The sequence below is a fragment of the Erinaceus europaeus genome, chromosome 11 (assembly GCF_950295315.1).
Source record: "Erinaceus europaeus chromosome 11, mEriEur2.1, whole genome shotgun sequence".
In the NCBI taxonomy this organism is placed as follows: Eukaryota; Metazoa; Chordata; class Mammalia; order Eulipotyphla; family Erinaceidae; genus Erinaceus; species Erinaceus europaeus.
This window is the reverse complement of record NC_080172.1, coordinates 94,714,448-94,735,486: the sequence shown is the minus strand read 5'-3', so window position 1 is coordinate 94,735,486 and position 21,039 is coordinate 94,714,448. Positions and strand designations below refer to the sequence as shown.

The 21,039-nt window shown below is 35.8% G+C and overlaps 1 protein-coding gene across 3 annotated transcripts in view; it reads left to right on the top strand.

The window, feature by feature from the left end:
* ERICH3 (glutamate rich 3) overlaps positions 1-21,039 on the top strand; it is a 118,685-nt gene that overhangs the window by 23,351 nt on the left and 74,295 nt on the right. For 2 of the 3 annotated variants that reach the window (XM_007528116.3, XM_060202183.1), the window contains exons 2-6: positions 610-703; positions 3,700-3,825; positions 7,296-7,367; positions 11,180-11,308; positions 17,172-17,330. In XM_007528116.3, coding sequence (XP_007528178.3) covers positions 610-703; positions 3,700-3,825; positions 7,296-7,367; positions 11,180-11,308; positions 17,172-17,330 — 580 coding nt within the window. The remainder of the gene's footprint in view (positions 1-609; positions 704-3,699; positions 3,826-7,295; positions 7,368-11,179; positions 11,309-17,171; positions 17,331-21,039) is intronic. The other variant, XM_060202184.1, reaches the window with a different exon arrangement.

Here is a 21,039-nt window from a genome sequence, read left to right as displayed (position 1 = left end):
GACTTCTTCCATTTATCTATTATTGGAGTTGTTCACAGTCAATTAAGTGTTTATGTGTGATTTCTATACTTGCCTTCTGAGTAAGAACATTGAATGTCAGCATACATGATTGAATGATGGTCTGGACAAGTCAATGATTATGCACAGGCTGGGGAGGAGAAAGTTTTCAGCCCCCAGTTTCCAGATGCTAGCATGATGCCAACCAGACTTCCCTGGACAGATGACCCCACCAATGTGTCCTGGAGCTCCACTTCCCTAGAACCCCACCCCACTAGGGAAAGAGAGAGGCTGGCTGGGAGTATGGATAGACCAGTCAACACCCATGTTCAGTGGGGAAGCATTTATAGAAGCCAGACATTCCACCTTCTGCAACCCACAATGACCTTGAGTCCATGCTCCCAGAGCGATAAAGAATAGGAAAGCTATCAGGGGAGGGGATGGGATACGGAGATCTGATGGTGAGAATTGTGTGGAGTTGTACCCCTCTTATCCTGTGGTTTTGTTAATGTCTCCTTTTTTAAATAAATAATAATAAAAAAAGAATTGCCTTGACTACCAAGCAATAATTTATAAAACCTTACTGGCCTATTTTTTTTTTTTCTATTTCAGATTACTTTCAGCATATAATAGTCTTACTGACAAACATCTGGCTGGATATTTTAACAACACAAGAATAAAACGCCACCTCTTAAGATCAGGGCTGGTAAGATTTGGTTTACTTGCTATTTTCCCCTCGTTTCATTAAGGCCAATAATCCCCTACCTCTCTGGCTTCACTTATTAGGAAATCAGACACATTTCCCCCCATAATTTTTAGAAAAGCGACTTTCCCCCCCTCCCAAAGCTCTAACTTCTCTCTCCTGTTACAGAAGAGGGAGAGAGGACACAATGACTCCCTGTAAGTCATTGAGGAAAAGCCTGTGGCTTTCCAGTGATGTATTTCATTTATTTGTTTATTCACTCATTTATTCAGTACTGAGTTACAGAAATTAAGAATTGAAAAGACTTTACTGTCTTCAGAAAAAATATTGTTTTTAATAATTACAAAATATGGTATGGAAGGCATGCACAATTCAATATTACTTCTTGAATTTTAAAAATATATTTTACTTTCAGTGATATTTTATTAATACACTAGTGTCTTTTGTTAGTCTCCAAGCTATTATTTCTGCTCTTTCATAGGTATTTAATAAGAAAATCTTGGAAAAAAATATAGTATTCTATTGAGAGAAAGAGGAGTGGTTATAGGAAGTGTGACCAATGAAGTTTGCTATTTACCTTAAAAAAAGTGGGCTTCCTTAACTATTGTATCCATGGTGTTGAAAGGATATACATTACATTTCTAATTATTGTTTATGTGCTTGGTACTCTTACTCACAGATTTCACAGAGCTTCCTTTTTGTCTCCTGGGGCTTTGTTATCAGACAGACTTGGCTGAAACCTGGCTCTGCCATTTATTTACAAGACATAGATATAGATTCATGAACAAATCACTTGCTTAATTTCCTCAGTTCAAAATCCTTCATTTGTAAACAGAAGATGATTAAACCCATTCTCAGATTTGTGGCACACAAAGATGTATAATAAGTAGTTGTTTAATTATTGCAACAACTATTAACATTTTTCCGTAACAGTTAGATATCAGTAGGAAAAGCTTTGCATTTACTGACCAATGCTGAAAACACCTACTGAACATTGGTGGTGTTCACAGCAACTCAAATGAGGTAGCTAGAAGCCTTTTCTTTCTTTCTTTCTTTCTTTCTTTCTTTCTTTCTTTCTTTCTTTCTTTCTTTCTTTCTTTCTTTCTTTCTTTCTCTCTCTTTGTTTTTTAGCCTCCAGGAGGCTTAGGCTGGCACTATGAATCCACTGCTCCTGGTGGCCAGTTCTTCCATGTAATTGAATAGGACAGAGAGAATTGAGAAGGAAGTGGGAGACAGAGAAGGAGAGAAAATAGACACCTGCAGACCTGCTTTACTACTAATGATGCGAGTTTGTTGGTGGAGAATGGGGGCTCGAACCAGGATCCTTGAGCGGGTCCTTTGCGTGCGTACTATGTGCATTTAATTCAGTGCACTACCCCCCATCCCTCTAACCCCACTTTTTTTTTCTCTAGAGTTCATGGCTCAGCAGTGCTCAATATCATCTAGGAAATGCAAATTCTAGAGCTCCAACTTAGATCAACTGAATCAGAAACTCTAAGGGAGAACCTGTTTTACAATTTATATTTATTCAAATTTATTCTCATGTAGATTCAAGTTTATGGACTTCTGCCCTATAGGCGCTTCCCTGCGGAAGTCTACTTGAGGAGATCATATCTCTTTTCAGAGGAACAATAATAATGACATCTACTGATCGCATGGTAGTACAGTGTAGCCTCGCCCCCCCCCCCATTTGAACTTATATGACACTATAGACTGGATTTTCTCTTTCTTTCTTCTTCTCCTTCTTCTTCTTTTATAATTCACAGCACACTTCCTATAACATTTCTTTCTACCACTGGAAAATATTTTTATTAAAAAAAGAATATTAACAAATGTAACAGTCCCTTGCAACACAGCTTGAACTGATCAAAATACTCCAACATGCTATAATAACAACACTAGAAAGCTGAATTTATAAAAATTAAGCAATGTATGATTTGGATTTGACCTAAAAATGATGAGGAGGAGTTAAATAAGAAAAACGATGACGGGGACTGAGAAGTAGCACAGCCAGTTGAGATACACTTTATCATATAAGGACCTGGGGTTGAGCAATGAATCAGGTCTATAGATGTCTCTTTCTCCCTCTCCATCTACTGTTCCCCTTTCAATTTCCTCTATCTTATCAAATAAAATAGAAGAACCAAAAAAAAAAAGAAAAAAAATAGCAGCCATGAGCAATGGATTCATAGTTCAGGCCCCATCAATAACCCTGGTAACAATTATAAAAGAAGATGGAAAGAAGGAAAGAGAGAGAAAATAAAATCAGCAGTCCAGGAAGGATATCACACTTTGCTTACAGAAGTATAAAAATACATCAAATAGCACCCAGAATGAGTAAAAGAAAAACAGGTAAATGGAAAATAGAAACTACCACTCCTGGGACATATAATAATGCTAGTTGAAACCTGGGTAGACTACTTTACCTCTGCAATAACGCAGACTCTGAAAAATTCTGAATCATAGCAAATTAAATTACATTCTGGACTAGAAGGTAGAAGAAGAAAAGGCAATGTGAAAACAAAATAATGAAACCAATTATTTTAAAAACAAACTGGTAAGAACCTCTGTAGCTTACATGTTTTGTCTTTCAAAGCATTTCCTGTGAGATCATCAGCCCTGTGATCACCACTCCTATTTATTGTTTTAAGGTAGTACCTTCTTTATAAATGTGTTCAAACACAGACATGAAAAGAACACCTGAGTTCCATCAAGAGAAAATTGTTCCTCTAATGAGAACCTTGTTTTAAACACCACATACCACCTGTGTATTTTCACAATGGCAGGTATATGAGACTGCTTTTCTCTCTCTCCCCCTCTCCCTCTTGTGAAATATTCATTAAAAGAGAAATTTTATCAAACACAGTACTATACCTCCATCTAGGCTTAGAAGACAATGTCATTTTCTCCTTTTCTTTGCCTCTCTGCTCATTCCCTTTTTGGCAATTAACTACACATTTTTCTGCTTTGTATTTCTGTGTGTGTTCTATTCATGACAGATCACAAGAAGTGGAAGAATACTTTCTGAAAAAGAATACAAGCTAAATATTATGAAGCGGGATCACCAAAAATATATCCGCGAGTGCTTAGCACAGGCAATTTTCCATAAGGTTCTTGATATGGAGGTACAAATACTATTTTCTTTATATTGATATTTAAAATATAATAATAATGCTTCTGCACCTAGAAGCAGGAGAATTCTCCTTCAAGTTTGTTAAAAAGGAAGAGAAAAGGTAGTCTAAGAAATATTATCTCTATTGGCAGCAAGGAGTCAAGAGACTAAAGTAAGTTTTTCCCCATTTTAATTTGGGAAAATATGATCATCATTATATATTATGTGATATTTAGTTTAGCAAATGTAGATTTTTAAATCCATAATGGCTACTCAAAAACATACCAGTCCTCACCATCTGTACCTCAATTTCCATTTTCTAAAAAAAAAGTGACATCTGTTTAAATATCAGTAATTCCATTGCTATGAATTATTTCAGATCTGTTATTCGTTTGAGGTGCTAAAACTCAGCCGTATGCTAAAATTTAAGAAATAGGCATCGAAACATCTGCTGTCCTTCCTACTTTAGGTCATATTGGTCAGTATAGATTCCCAGCCCATGCATCAAAAACTGTGTGTATGTGTTTATTTTTTTAAACTGACATGGGAATTTCAATGGCATATTTAGCTAACTTGATAAATTATTTCAACCTTGGTCCCTGGAACTTAAAGTTTTAAACACCAGTGCTATTTTAATCTCTGTGAAAAAACATGTCACTTCTTGGCTTGACCATAGAGCAGTAAATCAGAAAACCTGCAGGTGTAATAAACATTTATGAACTGTAGAATCAGCAGTAAACCAAGACTAAGTATACTGCTGCTGGTAATATTCATTATTATTTTAGCCTTATATTGAGCAAGTATTATGTTTACTTGGTATATATATAAACTGCTAATTTAGGAATTCATTATATATTTATTTATATTATTAGATCTGTAGTCATTTACATAGCCATTATTTATGGCCCCCAAATTCTTTTACTTATAAAATTATTGGTTGGGGAATTGTAAAAATCATATAGTACAGTATAAAATTTTGTGCCGATAGTTAAAAATCTACATGTTGTAAAATCTACTTTTAGTTGTCAAACTTAATTATTTTGTTTTAAGTTCTGCATTAGCTTTATCCTCAAAGTCTGACTTTTGATAGAGAAAATATGCTGTTATTTAAGTGTCTTCATGTATTGTTAACATTGCGATATCTTAAATAACATGTAATACATTGCACAATATAATTTTGTATTCATGCATATGATTTTAACATATAACATTTAATATATGCTAATAAATTGAACAGATACCATTTTTCTGTAGTTATCTAACTGTATCATAATTTACATTGATGTTACTAATATTCATACAGTCATTCATGCAACAAACATTAATTGCAGGGTTACCATATATCAGTATGAAACTATCTGGCATACCTGTGAGATATAATCAAAGAAAAGATACTCTAGAAAATGATCATATGCTGTAAGAAAGGAATAAACAGAAATTCAGTTCAGAAATTAAGGGAAGAATGACTTGTTTCAGTGAGAAGTGGAGGAAGAGAAACAGGTTTTTTTTTAACTAGACCTTAAAGATTGAGGTTCATATGGAAACAGGAGAAAGACATTCTGGAGAGTGAAGAAAGCAGTTATAAAAGTATGGGGTACAAAAGGATGTTATGGATGAAAAGGAAGGCTCACCCTGATTCCATTTCTCAGTGGGTTGGTTGAAAGAGTGCCAGGAATTGACAGAATTCACAGAGTAGAGCCCAGCCTCTCTCTGAAGGACATTAAGTCCCCGACTAGGTATTGGAGGGTAGGTGATAAGACTTTTTTTTTTCTAAGCAGGGAAGTGAGGTTAATGAGCAGAGCTGTTTTAGAAAGATGACATTACTAAAAATGTGGAAGATGGATTAATGAGCTGAAAAAGATTAGAGATGGGAGGTCAGTTAGGAAGCTGTTGCCAAAAGGTCTGGGTTAACAGCAGCAGTGGAAACACCAAGGAGATGCAGCTGTCCACAGAGACATGAAAGAGGGAGAAAGACAAAAACTGACTGAATGAAGATGGTGAGAGATTAGGAGACTAGAGCAATGTTTCTGACTTAGCGGATGACACTTGTGTTCCAGGAGATCAGGAACAACCAGGACTAGCAAAGAATCTTCACGTGGTGGAAAATGGGTCTGATATATATGATAGTGTAGTTGTCCGGAAGCCAGGAGTTTCTGAGCTGCTGTAGAGGTGATCAAATAAGATGAGTTCTGAGGAAAAATAAATAAGTTTTACAGAGAGGTAGAGGGACTATTAGACTTGTGTATCGTAGTTTCAGCGATGAATGGGAGTAGTGTTGGCAGGAGGTGGCTGTGGTGAGCTGGAAATAAATGAAAGATGAAAAATGATTGATTATAACTTTAATGAAGCTTATGATAGAGGGATGGGAACAGGAAAGAGTGAAGAAAGGGAAACATCAGGAAGAGACTTGGGGATACTTTCATAGGGAATGATCAAGTCTTCAGGGTAGATAGCAGGACGTGATCAAAACCAGAAAAAAAAAACTTTCTTAAAATGCTCTCAAATGAGCCAGAATGATTTCAAAGCCAATTATAAACAGACTATTTTTACATGAGGTTTGCTTTTCATTATTTAATTAGTATATTACAAAATTAGGAAATACAGGAAAGCATTAAATGAGAAATAAACATATATAACCCCCTTTCCTAGAGATAATCGTTGTTAACATACATTTCCTCTGTTCTCTTTTTTATTCATATTTATACATTAATAAAATATATTTACATTGTAATAGGGATGTGATTTTATTTGTTTTTCAACAGAAAGAGAAAAAAACACAAATGATACCAGGAAGTTAGCATCAGATGCACCAAATCTCTAATTAGAGTTCTACTCTGACTGGATGTCTGATCTGGGGCAAGTTCATGACTCTGCCTCAGTTTCTTTTCAAAGTGAGATTACTACACCATTAGAGTTGTTTGAGAAGAGATGATGCATGTGAAATGCCACCCTAGTTTAGACAAACACACAAGGAGTTTGATCAATTAAATTGTATTTCATTATAATTCTGTATTCTGATTTTCTCTGCCTTACATTCACTTCCCATTTCTAAACACATTTTTATGAACTTTATCGTAATGACTGTATTATATTCTACTATACCAATATGACAAAAATAGCCATTCTCTTTAAGGTTTATCTTGCTTGTGGATTTTTGTTATGAAGGGAAATAAAATCCTTCAGATACCATCTTTCTGCAATTTTTTTTAATTATTCAGATTTATGCGCAGGTTTAAAAGTAAAATTTATTGGTTAAAGGTATGAAGACTTTAAACTACCTAGTATATGTTAGGAATTGACTTTCTAAATAGTTGAACAAATTTATATTCTCACTTACACACTTATGTAAGTGATATTTCTCCATCTCAATGACAAGAAGGGTGATTGAGAATATAGTTAGCTGGTGGGGTTATTTTCCTCTTTTTTTTTTTTTTTAAGTATTATTGATCTGATTCTCTCCTCCATTTTTTTCTGTGTATTTAGCGTTACCAGAAGCTTGAAATAAAGAAAAAGCTGGAGACCTTAGCTAGGAAGGAACAAATTCAGAGATTTAAGGTAAGCAACCACATAACTCTCTTGTTTAATGATATGATTTTAAGATTTTGAAAGCCAATGGTACTATTATAAAAGTAACTTGGTCAAGTTTTTCTTTTGGGTAATTCATAGTTCTAAGGTCCAATAATGATTCTGCCAAGTTTATTTTATGTTATGTTATTTATTCATTTAGTTTTTGTGGAGCAGGCGACTTGAGCAATGATTTCACAGCTCCCAAGCAACTTTTTCCTTCAGAAAGAGATAGAAATAAAGGTTGAGAGAGACTGGGTGTGGCACACCTGGTAGAGTGCACATGTTATCTTGTGCAGGGAACTAGGTTTAGAGTCCTGGTCCCACTTGCTAGGGCAAAGCTTCAGAAGAAGTGAAGCAAGGTAATGCATATCTCTTTCTGTTTCCCACTCCCATTTCAATCTCTGTCTCTATAAAAATAAATAAATAAATAGTAAAGAGAAAGCTATTAAAATTGAAAAAGATAGAGACAGAAAGTAATGGATAGAGGGGAAGGAGAGGGAGAGAAAGAGAATGAGAGAGAGAGACAGAGAGAGAGAGAGCAAGGGGGAGAGAGACTATATAGTACCAGAGATTCACCTATCTTTCAACTCAGTTACCACACCCTCTTTTTAAAAAATATTTTAAATTTACTCTTTTTTTTTTCCCCTCCAGGGTTATTGCTGGGCTCGGTGCCTGCACCATGAATCCACAGCTCCTGGAGGCCATTTTTTCCCCTTTTTGTTGCCCTTGTTGTTGGAGCCTTGTGGTTATTATTATTGTCATTGTTGATGTTGTTCATTGTTGGATAGGACAGAGAGAAATGGAGAGAGGAGGGAAAGACAGAGAGGGAGAAAGAAAGACAGACACCTGCAGACCTGCTTCACCGCCTGTGAAGCGACTCCCCCGCAGGTGGGGAGCCTGGGGCTCAAACCGGGATCCTTACACCAGTCCCTACGCTTTGCGCCACATGTGCTTAACCCACTGTGCCATTGCCTGACCCCCCTTAAATTTATTCTTAATGGAAGAAAGAAGAAGAGGGAGAGGGAGAGATAGAGAGCTACTTAGCTCTGGCTTATGGGGGTGCTGGGGATTGAACCTGAGACCTTGGTCTCAGCATGAAAGTCTTTTGTATAACCATACACTGTCCCTCCAACCCCACACCCTATGTTTTAAGTATCTTCATTTATCCAACTGCTTTGTTTCCCACCCATACCTACCATTTTCTATCTGAAATTCTAGATGTTTTATAACACCTTTTTGTTGGCCTACACTCACTCCTATGGAGGTGAAGGTCAGTGAAGGTCACCTCCAGGCTCTCAGACACAAAACTCTATTCTCTCTGATTAATCTTTTGGTTTCCCTGTGTATCGCACCCTGATGATGTAACAGGGCACCACACAAGAGCACCAAAAACAAACATGGTAGAAGTGCCTGGTTGGTAGAGTGATGCTTTGGTCTCTCTTGCTTTCTCAAGGTAAAATATGGGGGAGTCAGGCTGTAGCGCAGAGGGTTAAGCGCAGGTGGCGGTAAGAACAAGGACCGGAGCAAGGATCCAGGTTCGAGCCCTGGCTCCCCACCTGCAGGGGAGTTGCCTCACAAGTGGTGAAGCAGGTCTGCAGGTGTCTATCTTTCTCTCCCTCCCTCTATCTTCCCTTCCTCTCTCCATTTCTCTCTGTCCTATCCAACAACAATGACAACAATAATAACTACAACAATAAAACAACAAGGGCAACAAAAGGGAATAAATAAATAAAATATTTTTTTAAATCCTTTATAAAAAATATGGAAGATAATTGGTTCAAGGAGGTGACATGGTGGTATTGTGTGTTCATGAGAACATGGTTTCAGTCTCTCTGGCACCACACAAAATAAATAGATGACTGAGTTTCTAATATGATAGGAAATCAGGAGATTCTAAGATAAAGTACATTTCCACGTGCGTGTGATCTGGGACAGTACACGATAGCAAAAATCAACTTTAAAAAAACAGGATAATAAAATTTAGATTTTTGTGACTGCATTTTAAAATTTCATGTTTTGGGGCTGGGTGCTGACATACCTGGTTGAACGCACATGTTACAATGTGCAAGAACCAGGGGCTCCTGGTCCCCACCTGCAGTGGGAAAGATATGTGAGTGGTCAAGCAGTGCTACAGGTGTGTCTCTCCCTCTCTATTTCTGGCTTCCCTCTCAATTTCTGGCTGTCTGTATCCAGTAAATAAATAAATAAATAAATAAATGCGATTTAAAAAGTTAAAAAAATTCATGATTCTACATTATTGATAGTCCTTTGATATGAACTTTGTGGATTATAAATTTGAATAAACAGATAATACATTAAATTAAGCATGCTTGAAAGGTTTGGACTTAGGTTGATATTTTGATTTCTTGAGCTTTTCAAACACGTTCTTCATTTCCAGTGTGCTATTACAAATTTCGGGCCCAAAAACATTTCAGAAACCGATAGTTGTTTGTAAGATTTCTGTGGAATAACTTTCTATTTAGGATAGTAATTTTTTCTCTCTTGCCTGGTAGATTCAAATATATCTATTTTATCATGGTCAAGAGGTAATTTTGTTGCAAAAATGCTGTTAAATAATAGAAAATAGGTCAATTTTTCAAGACCAGAGAAGTTATTATATGGAGATTTTGGTTAATTCAACTTTGCCAGTAGTATCCTACATCAAGAACTGTGTTGAAGATTCTCTAATTTATTTACTGGAGTGTTGATAGAGAAGAATGGTTACTGGAAATAGTGACTAGCACTGCCTCAACCAGTCTACCACTGTGTCTGTACTCTTATAACTCACATTCAGACTGGACAGTAACTAGATACACAATTATGTTATAAAACTGACAGGAATTTCTAATCGACACCCTAGTTCTTCACTGTATGTTATTTATTTTTAACAATTTTCTCTTTATAACTGTACTTGTCAGAGATATGTTTTACATTTCCTTTCTGTAGTGTGAAATTCTCCACTTTTTAAAAAATATTTTATTTATTTATTTAATTTATTTATTCATGAGAAATGATAGGAGAGAGAGAAAGAGCCAGGCATCACTCTGGTACATGTGCTGCTGGGGACTCAGGACCTCAGGCTTGAGAGTCCAAAGTCTTAACCACTTCGTCACCTCCCAGACCACACAAAATTCTCCACTTATTATGTGCAGAGGGAAAGTAATTCTCTTGTGTATGTGTGACACAGCTGAGTAGCATACCCATTGTCCTTACTATATATACTTAGGATGATAGAGAAAGGACAGAAATGGAGAGAAACTGAAGTAAGACACTATGTTGTCCCTGGTACTCCTGTGTGGTTCCTGAGATATAAGTCACGGTCTCACATACAGTAAAGCATGAGTTCTACTTGTTGAGCTTTCTCCCTTCTCCTGAAGCCTATGCTACTGAGGGAATTATATAATTGTTTTAGATACACTAGTAATATTTATCTAATAGCCTCTACTGGTCCATGTAATGAGGAGCATTGTGCTACTTGTAGTGATCTGTGGAAATGAGGTTAGTAAATATTATTGTGAAATCCAAGGAGATAATCCCTTTATAGCTATTTGAGCATAACCATTTATTTTAATAAAGCAAAGTGAAAAAAAAATAAAGCAGATTAAATTTCTGACCTTTTATTGTCATACCCAATCCCCATATTCCAGTCATAATATACCTAGTTACTATGGTGACTACCATAATATGCCTCAGAAGGAATGAGGAAGGATTTCTTTAGTTATACAGTTTCTCTTACCTCGCATATACTCATTCAGATTGCAAGTCATGCGTCAGTTTGTTAAATCACTTTCTTATTTTAGGGAGAACACACGAGATGGCCTGTAGAAAAGAAAATGCCAATTTTGTCTCCCCACCCACCAGTTGGCCCTAAGACTAGCCGTGGTCATAGTGTTCTGATTGATGAAGGACATTCCAGTCCATTAGCACCGGTGAGTCATATTAAACGCTCAACCAGACACTATCCCAACTAATTGATTTATGGTTTGTTGTTACTCTCAGAAAGAATGCTTTCTGAGTATACATCTACATAATCCTATGAAGTCCACAAATGATAACATTGTCTTGCATGTATTCAACTTTCAACTGAAAGTCTCATTTCATAGGAGTCCATCAGTTCCATTTTTGCTGTTGAACTATATTAGTTTTCTTTTGAAGTACATTTCACTTACGTTATTTATATGAACAAATACTTTCACTGGCTCTGTGTAACCCCTAGAAACTTTTACTTGACATTTAAGCTCCTAAACTATATGATCCAATTTAGCTATCCTAATATGTTTCTTCACAGTTACCCTTTAGCAGTAAAATTGAATCATCAGATATTCTCCACAAGTTCTCTATTTTTCTCATCTCTGGGTTTTAGTCTTGCTATTACTATGTATTCACCTTATCTTTAAAACTTATTTATGCACAGAGATCCAATGGTATTTTGTAATATGTTGCATTGAATATATATTTTTTAAAAAATTAAAAGTATGTTCACAGACTGAGATAAAAATAATTAAATGTACAGGAAATCCATTATTAGAAAGTGCACACTGACATTTCATTTCAATTTTATTCTTCCAATCTAGAGATGGTATTTGCTTGAAGAGGTGTAAGGTGGCTTTAAACAATATAGGCACAGGAAAAGATTTGCAAGATATTTGTTGAAGGTTGATGGTTTAAGTTGTAAATGAATTGCTTGCTGTGTCTTTATGCTTGCTTTGTATAGCTTAATATATTTCCTTGTTAGCATGAACTTTTGTTTAGGTTGCACAATATTTATAAAGAAGTTGCAAAGCTTTCACAGGTTGTTGAATTAGGTTCGTCACATATAGTGTTAAGCTTTGATAATTTTCAAAAGGTAAATATGTTTTGACATTTCCTGATGAACAACTCATGTTATGAAAAGCAACCATTTCCCCTTTGTTGTTTCCACATTTCCTGGCTCCATTTAAATGCACATGTACACAAATAAATTCTTCCTTTTGGATGGCAAATTTGCTAGACTCTCAAAAGCTTAACCTGTGTGAAACAAAGGAAACAATCAAGTGCTGTTTTCTAACATCCCACCTGTTTCAGAGAAGAAAAACCCTGGAAAGGCTTTCTTTTCAATTTTCCAGCTGAACACTCTCAATAAGTAGTTTATGATACATCCAGGAGATCTTAATGTGGCAGGAGTAAGAAAGTAATTTAAAAATTACAGGAAACACTGACACCAGCACTTCAGGAGCCTATATATCCGGTGTGGCATGATTTTTCACTTGGTTAACCCTCTGTGGTGTTTCAGCTCCATAAGGGATACCTATGGTGATGTCTGAATTATAGTTCCCATTTTACAGAAAATCAAGTCCTCCTCCTTTTCATTTTCCCAACCTGGATGAGGAGTCTTTAAATTGGACGCATGACCCCCAAGTGACATTGAAATAAGGAGATAATCCTTTTGGGATTGTTGCTATTGATTTTATTCTTTTAACTTTCTTGAGTGAAGAAAGACAACATCCACTAGATAGCTGTTGCACCTCATCACTAGTTACACCTAAAATTTGAAAATAGCATATAGACTTTTAGCTGCACTGTTTCCATTAAAACTGTGGAAAGTCATTCAACTAATTCTGCACATGCCTGGAAAATCCCCCCCTAGAGATCTTCTACTAAGAATTAGAAATGCTCAGTTAAGCTGAGTAATCACCAGGTAGTCAATTTCAATTCACATGTGGGCACAGCTTTGAAAACGTTAAGCTACAGTGCTATATTTATCCCAAGGAAATATCTTATGAACAATTTAAGATACAACAAATTTAAGGTAGCGTTTGATGTGAAATAAAGCAGTTTGTAGCTCACAGCTGTTAGTTGAATTGTACAGATTTGTTTTTAGAGATACATGTAATCTGTTAAACATTTGACTGGAACATTTGTCTAACTGAATGATATCTGTATGCAAATGTGGGAAAGTAAAATCTAGAGCACAGCAGTCAATAGATCATGGTCTAGTTTATAGCAACTTGCTTTCTTGACTTCTTACATTAGATTTTCAATGTTTTGGGTATTTATTTGCCAGAAGACAGTTCAAAAGAATTCTCTGTTTTGCAGAATTTATTTTATTTTTTTTGAAAAGACTCAACACTCTGGGCTGATTTTTTTCAAACAGAGACATAGACAAAGAGAAAAGTAGAAGGACACCACATCACTGAAGCTTTCTCCAGTGTGCTGGGGGGATGGGCTGAGATCTGGGTTCTCTGCCTGTCAAAGCAGGTACTGTTGAGGGGAGCTATTTTTCTGTCTCAAAATTGAAAAGAATTTCTTAGGGTGCTAAGATTTTCTTGTTCAGGAATCTTTAGTTTGAGTTATTTTTGTGGGTTTTCAAAGATCTTTCTACTTCCAACACATGGAGACTACTATCCTGTTCATTTAAATCAAACGCAGCTTTTGTTCGTTCCTGTGCTTTCCAGTATTGATCATGATATGTTTGTGTGTGACACCCCCAAATATCAATGACATACATAAAGATGCCTTCTCTACCCTAGCATATATATGGGAGGCCCAGCCGCCATGCCACCTATTTGAAGTTATTGAAAGGTCAAGATTATTTTTGTCATTTATTGCCAAACTTAGTGTGTCGTCTTCACATAAACCAATGTAGTGTATGGAGACTTCAGCCAGAGGGAAGGGAGTGAGAGGAAGGTGATACCATGCTTTTTTCCCCCTCAGGGCATGTTCTGGAGCCATTTTTCTCATATCTGACTGCCCAAGGATGCATCACACAACTTTATAAAAATTATAAGAGATATTCAGAAACAGTGTTGTGTCATAGCCATGTACGCTAATAAAACCCTATTAATGAAGGAGACAGATATTATCTGGGGAATATTATATTTCCTCTCCATACGGATTTCAGTTGGTTCTCTTCCTACTTATATGTTCAAATTTATCATTCCTCTTCACTATTCATCTCTTCACTAGTCATTGGATTTATTTTATCCAATAAACTTGGATAAAACAGAACTCTGTCAGTTAAAGAATTTTTTATTATTTTCATTGGTTTATTTCAGATTCTTTTCTCAAGATTTTATTTTATAATTATTTTCTTGCTGTTACTTTATTTTTGGCATATATTTGCACTTAATTTGTTACTCACTGTTTTGTATCACTATTAGATACTAAAAGTTGTTTTTGGACTAGGAGGCAATTCATTCAGTGGGGTGCTTACTTTATTATGCACAAAGTCTCGGATTTGAGACCATGGAGCAACACATGGGAGTTCAGAAGTACCAGAGGTAGCTTCAGAGATGAGGGACAGGTGCTGTGGTCTCTCTCTCTCTGTGGAATAAAAATAATGAAAAAAAGTCCGCTTGGAATAGTAGAATTGCTCAGGTGGAGAGCCTTGGTGACAAAAATATACAATTATTATTATAGATTTAATAATGCTAGACAATGCTGTAAGACAAGAGGGATGCAAATCCACACAAACCCCACCACCAGAGTTCCGAATCCCATCCTTTCCACTGGAAGCTTTCCTATTCTTTATCCCTCTGGGAGAACCGAGGATGATTATGAGGTGCAGAAGGTAGAAGGTCTGGCTTCTGTAATTGCTTCTCTGCTGCACATGGGCATTGGGAGGTCGATATATACTACCAGAAAAATATATTATTTTTAAATCTTCTCATGATGTTGATAGTTACAACACCTTAAATGTTGACTTGACAAAATCAGAGAGTTAGATACAGAAAACATGCTTCTTAGGATGGCGCTAACATCAAATCAAGTTTTTTTGTTTGTTTGTTTGTTTTGTTTTATAAACTTGTTATTAACAGAACCCGGGACTTTGTAGCTTTCTACCCTAAAAATTTTTTTTAAATATTTATTTATTTCCCCTTTTGTTGCCCTTGTTTTTTTTTAATTGTTGTTGTTGTAATTGGTGTCATCGTCGTTAGATAGGACAGAGAGAAATGGAGAGAGGAGAGGAAGACAGAGAGGGAGAGAGAGAGATAGATACCTGCAGACCTGTTTCACCACCTGTGAAGTTACTCCCCTTGCAGGTGGGGAGCCAAGGACTCAAATTGGGATCCTTACTCCAGTCCTTACGCTTTGCGAGCTGCACTTAACCTGCTGCGCAACTGCCCGAAACTCCTAAAACATTAAAAAAAATATTTTTATTTATTTTATTATTGGATAGAGATAGAGATAAATTGAGAGGAGGGGGGCATCGAGAGGGAGAAAGACAGAAGGCATCTGCAGCCCTGCTTCATCACTTATGAAGTTTCCCCCTGCAGGTGTGGACCAGGGGCTCAAACTTGGGTCCTTGTGCACTGTAATGTGTGCTCTTAACCAGGTGTGCCATCTCCTGACCCTCAAATCAATTTCTGTACAATAGATTCCCAGAGTTGATAGTCTTTTCCTTTGACTCAATGTACTAAGCCTTTCTACAAATCTTTCTATATCATCTTATATCTTTCACCCAAAATATACATGTTTTTTCCATAACATGTTATCTATAATTTCTTTCTAATTGAATGACTTGGCCAAAAGCCTTGCCACTGTAAGAATGTTGTTGATTTTTATCCTAAATTTGCAGTGTTCTATCAGTGCCCCAAAAGACACTTTTTATGCTCCATATTGGCACTTTTGGTATTCTCTGCACTAGATTCTTGATTAGAAAATGCATTAGTCAGGGTTTCAGCAGGAAGCAGATGGCTCACACAATAGGGTAATTAGGTAGGGTTTATTTAATAGAGAAACTATTTACAAAGATTCAGGCAGGGTTACAGATAACCAACTAAGGATGTTACACTACTAGAGTCAGCACAATGGGAAACCATATCACCTAGACCTAGGGAAAAAGGAAGGAACATATTACATATTAGACACAGAACCAGTGGACAACATTTATATTAGGAGAGGACTTCTTGACAGAAGTTATAAACTTTGGTAGAGGAAGCCAGCCGGTTCATCACAATCTTGATGGAAAAGTCTAGGAGAATTAGGACAACAACCTCCTCCTCTTCCTCCTGATTTTCAGACTCCTTCCTGTATTTTTTAAAATTTTTATTTATTCTTTTTTTTTTTTTTTTTACTGCCTAAGGGTTCCAGTTGGAATCCTAACACTAGATGATGAGGCCCATAAAGAGATCATTCTCAGGGTCCAGTGCAGGACTGAGAAGGTGAATATAGAGAAGCAAACAGGAAATCACCAGTCTGAAAAAAAATCAAAGTGTATACAACATTGTCTGAAGTTGCTAGTTACTTTATTTTCTCATTTTTGTTAACCAGTAAGTTAACAAAATGATTGCATTAAGGATCACGTTACACTAAACATTCCCCTTTCTTCTTTCTATATAATCTTGTCTGTTCTTCAGTACAGAAGTGAAAGATTTGCAGTAGAGTTTGTGTTGAAAGAATTTATACATAAATGAGTTTTTCCTAATAGTACCCTTTTAGACCTTTAAAATAAGAACAACATTCAGCTTAACATTTAATTGAGCAAAGCTGTTCTATGAATAGAATAAATTATGTAATGTCAGTAGTTTTACAGTATGGCTAAAATACAAGAAGCTAATAAAGTATGTCTCCTGTATCTATAGAACTCTGTATCTGTGGCATTTACTTATGTAAAGAAATTCAACACCATATGCTTTAACAAATACTTCAGGTCATAAGGGTCTGTATAATGGAAGGACATAATTAAAGTTTAATCTGTTCAGTGAAAAGCCACCATTAATTACTTTAGGCAATTTGTTGGGTTATTAATTGGTTCTGGAAACATGTCAAGATACTTATTTAAATGGACCTTTTTTCCCCCTAATTGTCTAGACAGCCCCACGACCATATACTGCCCCCGGAAATATGCAGCCTCCAATTCGACTACAGCCTCTTCCCACTAATCCTGCAGTAAGAACTGTTCCAAAGATAACTTCGGGGTCCAGATCAAAAATCTTATTGATGGAAAATGAAGCTGCATTTCCCATTGGGGTAAATGATGCAAGAAATAGCTTTTTTATTTTTTGTTATGAAATTAGATGATGATAGTTCTTAAGATGCCTGATTAAATTAATGTAGCCGGTGACATTCACAATATGTTTCCTACTATGCATATTTGCTCTACTCTCTTTTACTCTACCTAGAAGATCTGTAACTTCTCTGTTATTGGAAAAATGGAATAAGGAGTATACTTGTAATAATGAATGGTGATCACATATTAATTTGAAGGATTGTATAAAAAATAAAGAAGAAATCTTCTTTTAATAGCCAGATATGATTTTTATCAGAATATAGTGTTGACTGCTTGCAAATTTTAGATGCGTGAAACATAGAAAATGAAATTTTCCAAGAATAGATTTGAATTTGCATGCTGACTTACTTTAGCACCAGTGTATGAAATTGCTTCAAGTTTGAGCCTAGAGAAAGTTGGATATAGAAGTAAAAGAATGTCCCTCTTTTAAAATGCTGAATTAATCATACACAGAAACTTGACTCTGCTTACTTTTCAAGATAGTGTCTCAGGTAATTCTGATTTACTTTAATAGAGCACAGAAAGGAGTTAATGATAACCATAAAATATGAGTTTGTTAAACTGGAAACAATAACTAGTATGCAAGGTAATAAGGGATGGCATTGTTTAGATTTCTAAGACAAGGAAGTAACATTTAGTTATGAGCATGATTGCCTTTATGTTCAAATAGGTGAGTTTAGTACCATTTCTTTCTTTCACTTTTGGCCACCAAGTTTATTGCTGGGGCTCAGTAGCCACATGATGATTACTCCACTGTTCCTGGTCACCATTTATTTTATCTGATAGAGACAAAGAGAAAAAGGAACTTTTGCAGCACTGCCCCATTGCTTATGGATCTTTCCTGATGCAAGTATAGAGTAGGGGCTTGAACTTGGGTCCTTGAGCCTGGTAATGTGTGTACTCTACTAGGTGCACTGCCACTAGGCCCCAGTACCATTTGCTATTTGAAAGCACAAGACTTTGGAAATTATGTTTATTGTTGTTTTTGTTTTGTTTTTAGATAGAGACAGAGAGTGTGTGAGGGAGTTGGAGAGAGGGAGGGAGAAAGAGAGAGAGAGAGAGACCAGATCTTCCTTCAGTGTAGTGGGGACCTGGCTTAAACTTTGTTTGTGTGCATGGTAAAAGGACATACTATGTAAGTGAGATGATCCTAGTACTGGAAATTGAAATGTTTATTTAAAATTGAGTGATAACTTTGACACTAAGTAAATTAATCCAGACAATTATAGTGCTTCACAGTTAAATTACAAATATTTCTAGAAACAAAATGTTGAAATCAATTTAATAAGCTTTTCAGTTGAAGTATTTTTCCCCAAGTCTTATTTTAGTTAACTTAATGGTATCTCAGAAAATGAGAAAGTAATCCAAAAATGGTAGCACTGTCTAGAGAAGGCTGATTTGGGTGTGGAAGGAATTGTTGGATAAGTTAGTTAGCATGACTTTTTCTAAGATCAGGTCTCTGCTTTATAGACCCAGAGATCTCCCATCTCAGCTAGTATATAGGGAGGATGGTCCTGAAAGATTGTCTCAGGCTAACTAACAAGCTTGTTTTTATTTTTTTCCTTCTTTGAGTAAGAAAAAAAGCATAATCATGTGCTATTAATTCACCAGACATTAAATAATCACAATTTATAAATCAGTGCATTTTTTTTTTATGCAAGAAGGCCTACATGGGAAGCCATGTAACAATGAGAAGGTTGCCTGGTAAGCATAGAATTAGAATGAGAATATATAGAATGGAATGTTAAAGGAATCAGGCTAAGGTGGCCTGAGGTACCCATTTCATTTAGCCTGATCTCATCTTAGGAATGGACTTTCCAAAGATTCCAGAAAATCCAAAGGTCTTTGGCTGAAACCCTCTGTTTCCTCTAGGGGTAACTTTGCTACTAGGACTGTAATTATTCAGTCCAATGGATGAGATCTCTCCCCTAGATAGTACTCGCATGGGCTCTTTCCATGTTTTCCAAGGTGGTTTTATTTTTTTTGAAGCTTTTGTAACTATTAACTCTACTTTGATCAACATATTTTCTGGTTACATCTATAAACACTATCAATCAGGTAATATTCAAGTTCTGCTAACTGCGGGGTAATTATTTTTTTCTTCCCAGATGATTTCCCAAATCTGCTTTGAGTTACTCGTGATTTAACTGTGTCTATGTACTTTTAGTTTAATGTTACTATGTTTTAGGGTGTGACTGACTGAGTAGTAGACATTTAATGGTAACTCACATAAACTGGCAAGACTAAAACCAATTCCATATCAGTTTTAACTAGCTAAACATATTTTTCATTCAAAAATTATTGGCCACTTACTATGAATTAAGTAAACTCTAGTCACTGGCTCCATATCAATTATCAAGGTAGACAGAAGTCTCTATATTAGTGGAATGTATACTGAAATAGATAGGCAAAATTAGGGGAAAAAAGGCAATTTTTTAAGTAGCATTGATGATGAAAATTAAGTACTAGGGAATAATAATAGTCTGCATTGTTTATGAGTTTGTTCCTATTACATTCTTAAATAGTAAATGTTATGTACGTGGGGACTATTTGAAAGCTCAATAGGCATTAATAGGTTGAAACTAATCGCTCAGAAACCCAAGTGAGGGTCTTTGGGGCTGGTGAGATATTTCACCTGAGAGGATGCCAGCTGTGCCATGCATGCAGTCTAGGTTCTGGCCACTGGTACAGCCACCACGCTTAATGAACTGCAGACTAGGGGAACTTCAATACCATGGTGTCTCTCCATTTTTTTTTTTTTATTTTTAAAGACTAAGATCTTTGATTTAGGCAAAAGTAATTTGGTTTTTTAAAACAGTCTGGTTGAGAAGCAATTAAATGATAAAAGTGATAATAGTGACTTTACTGAAAATAACTATGCTGGTGGGGCCTGGTGGTACTTAGAAGGAGAATTTTTTTTTTTTTTTTTTGGATAAGATAGAAATTGAGGGGAAGATAGGGAGAAATATAGACACATCTTTAAGAGCTTCACAGACTATGTTTTCACCATGTTATCTTAAAATATGTTAACATAGTAAATCAGAAGTTTTTGTACTGGTATGAATAGATGTTCAGGAAACTTTGAGCTAGAGAAAAAAAGAAGGTAAGAGGCACATTTAAAAAAATGTGCTTAACACATTCAATTGACTGATAGTTTCATAACCACTAAAAGAATCTCAGTTTTATTGTTCTTCTAACATTCCCCTTCATTTTATAGTTGTTATTATAATATCAGTACACAGCATCACTGAAAAGAAAAATTTAGGTAAGTAAAAGTGAGAACATAGGGAGAGGATAGTGATTCAGTGGTAGAGTGCATGCCTTGCATGCATGAGGCCCTAAGCTATAGCCCCAGTACCACATGAAATGATGGGAGTAATAGTCTGGTTTCTTACATACAAATTTAAAAAAAAATCAAAAAGAAAATAAATAAATAGCACCTGCAATGTCAACTCTTTGGCGAACACACATACACACATTGGAATTTGAATTTTTATTTATTTTTTTTATTTTATGTGGTTAATGGCTTACAGTACAGTTAATGATACATGAGTATAATTTCTTTTTTTATGAGTATAATTTCTTATCTCCCTATTGATATCTATATAAATTCCTTTCTGCTCATTTAAGTGACTACCCATAACTTTCTATTGTGTTAACTAAGTTAAA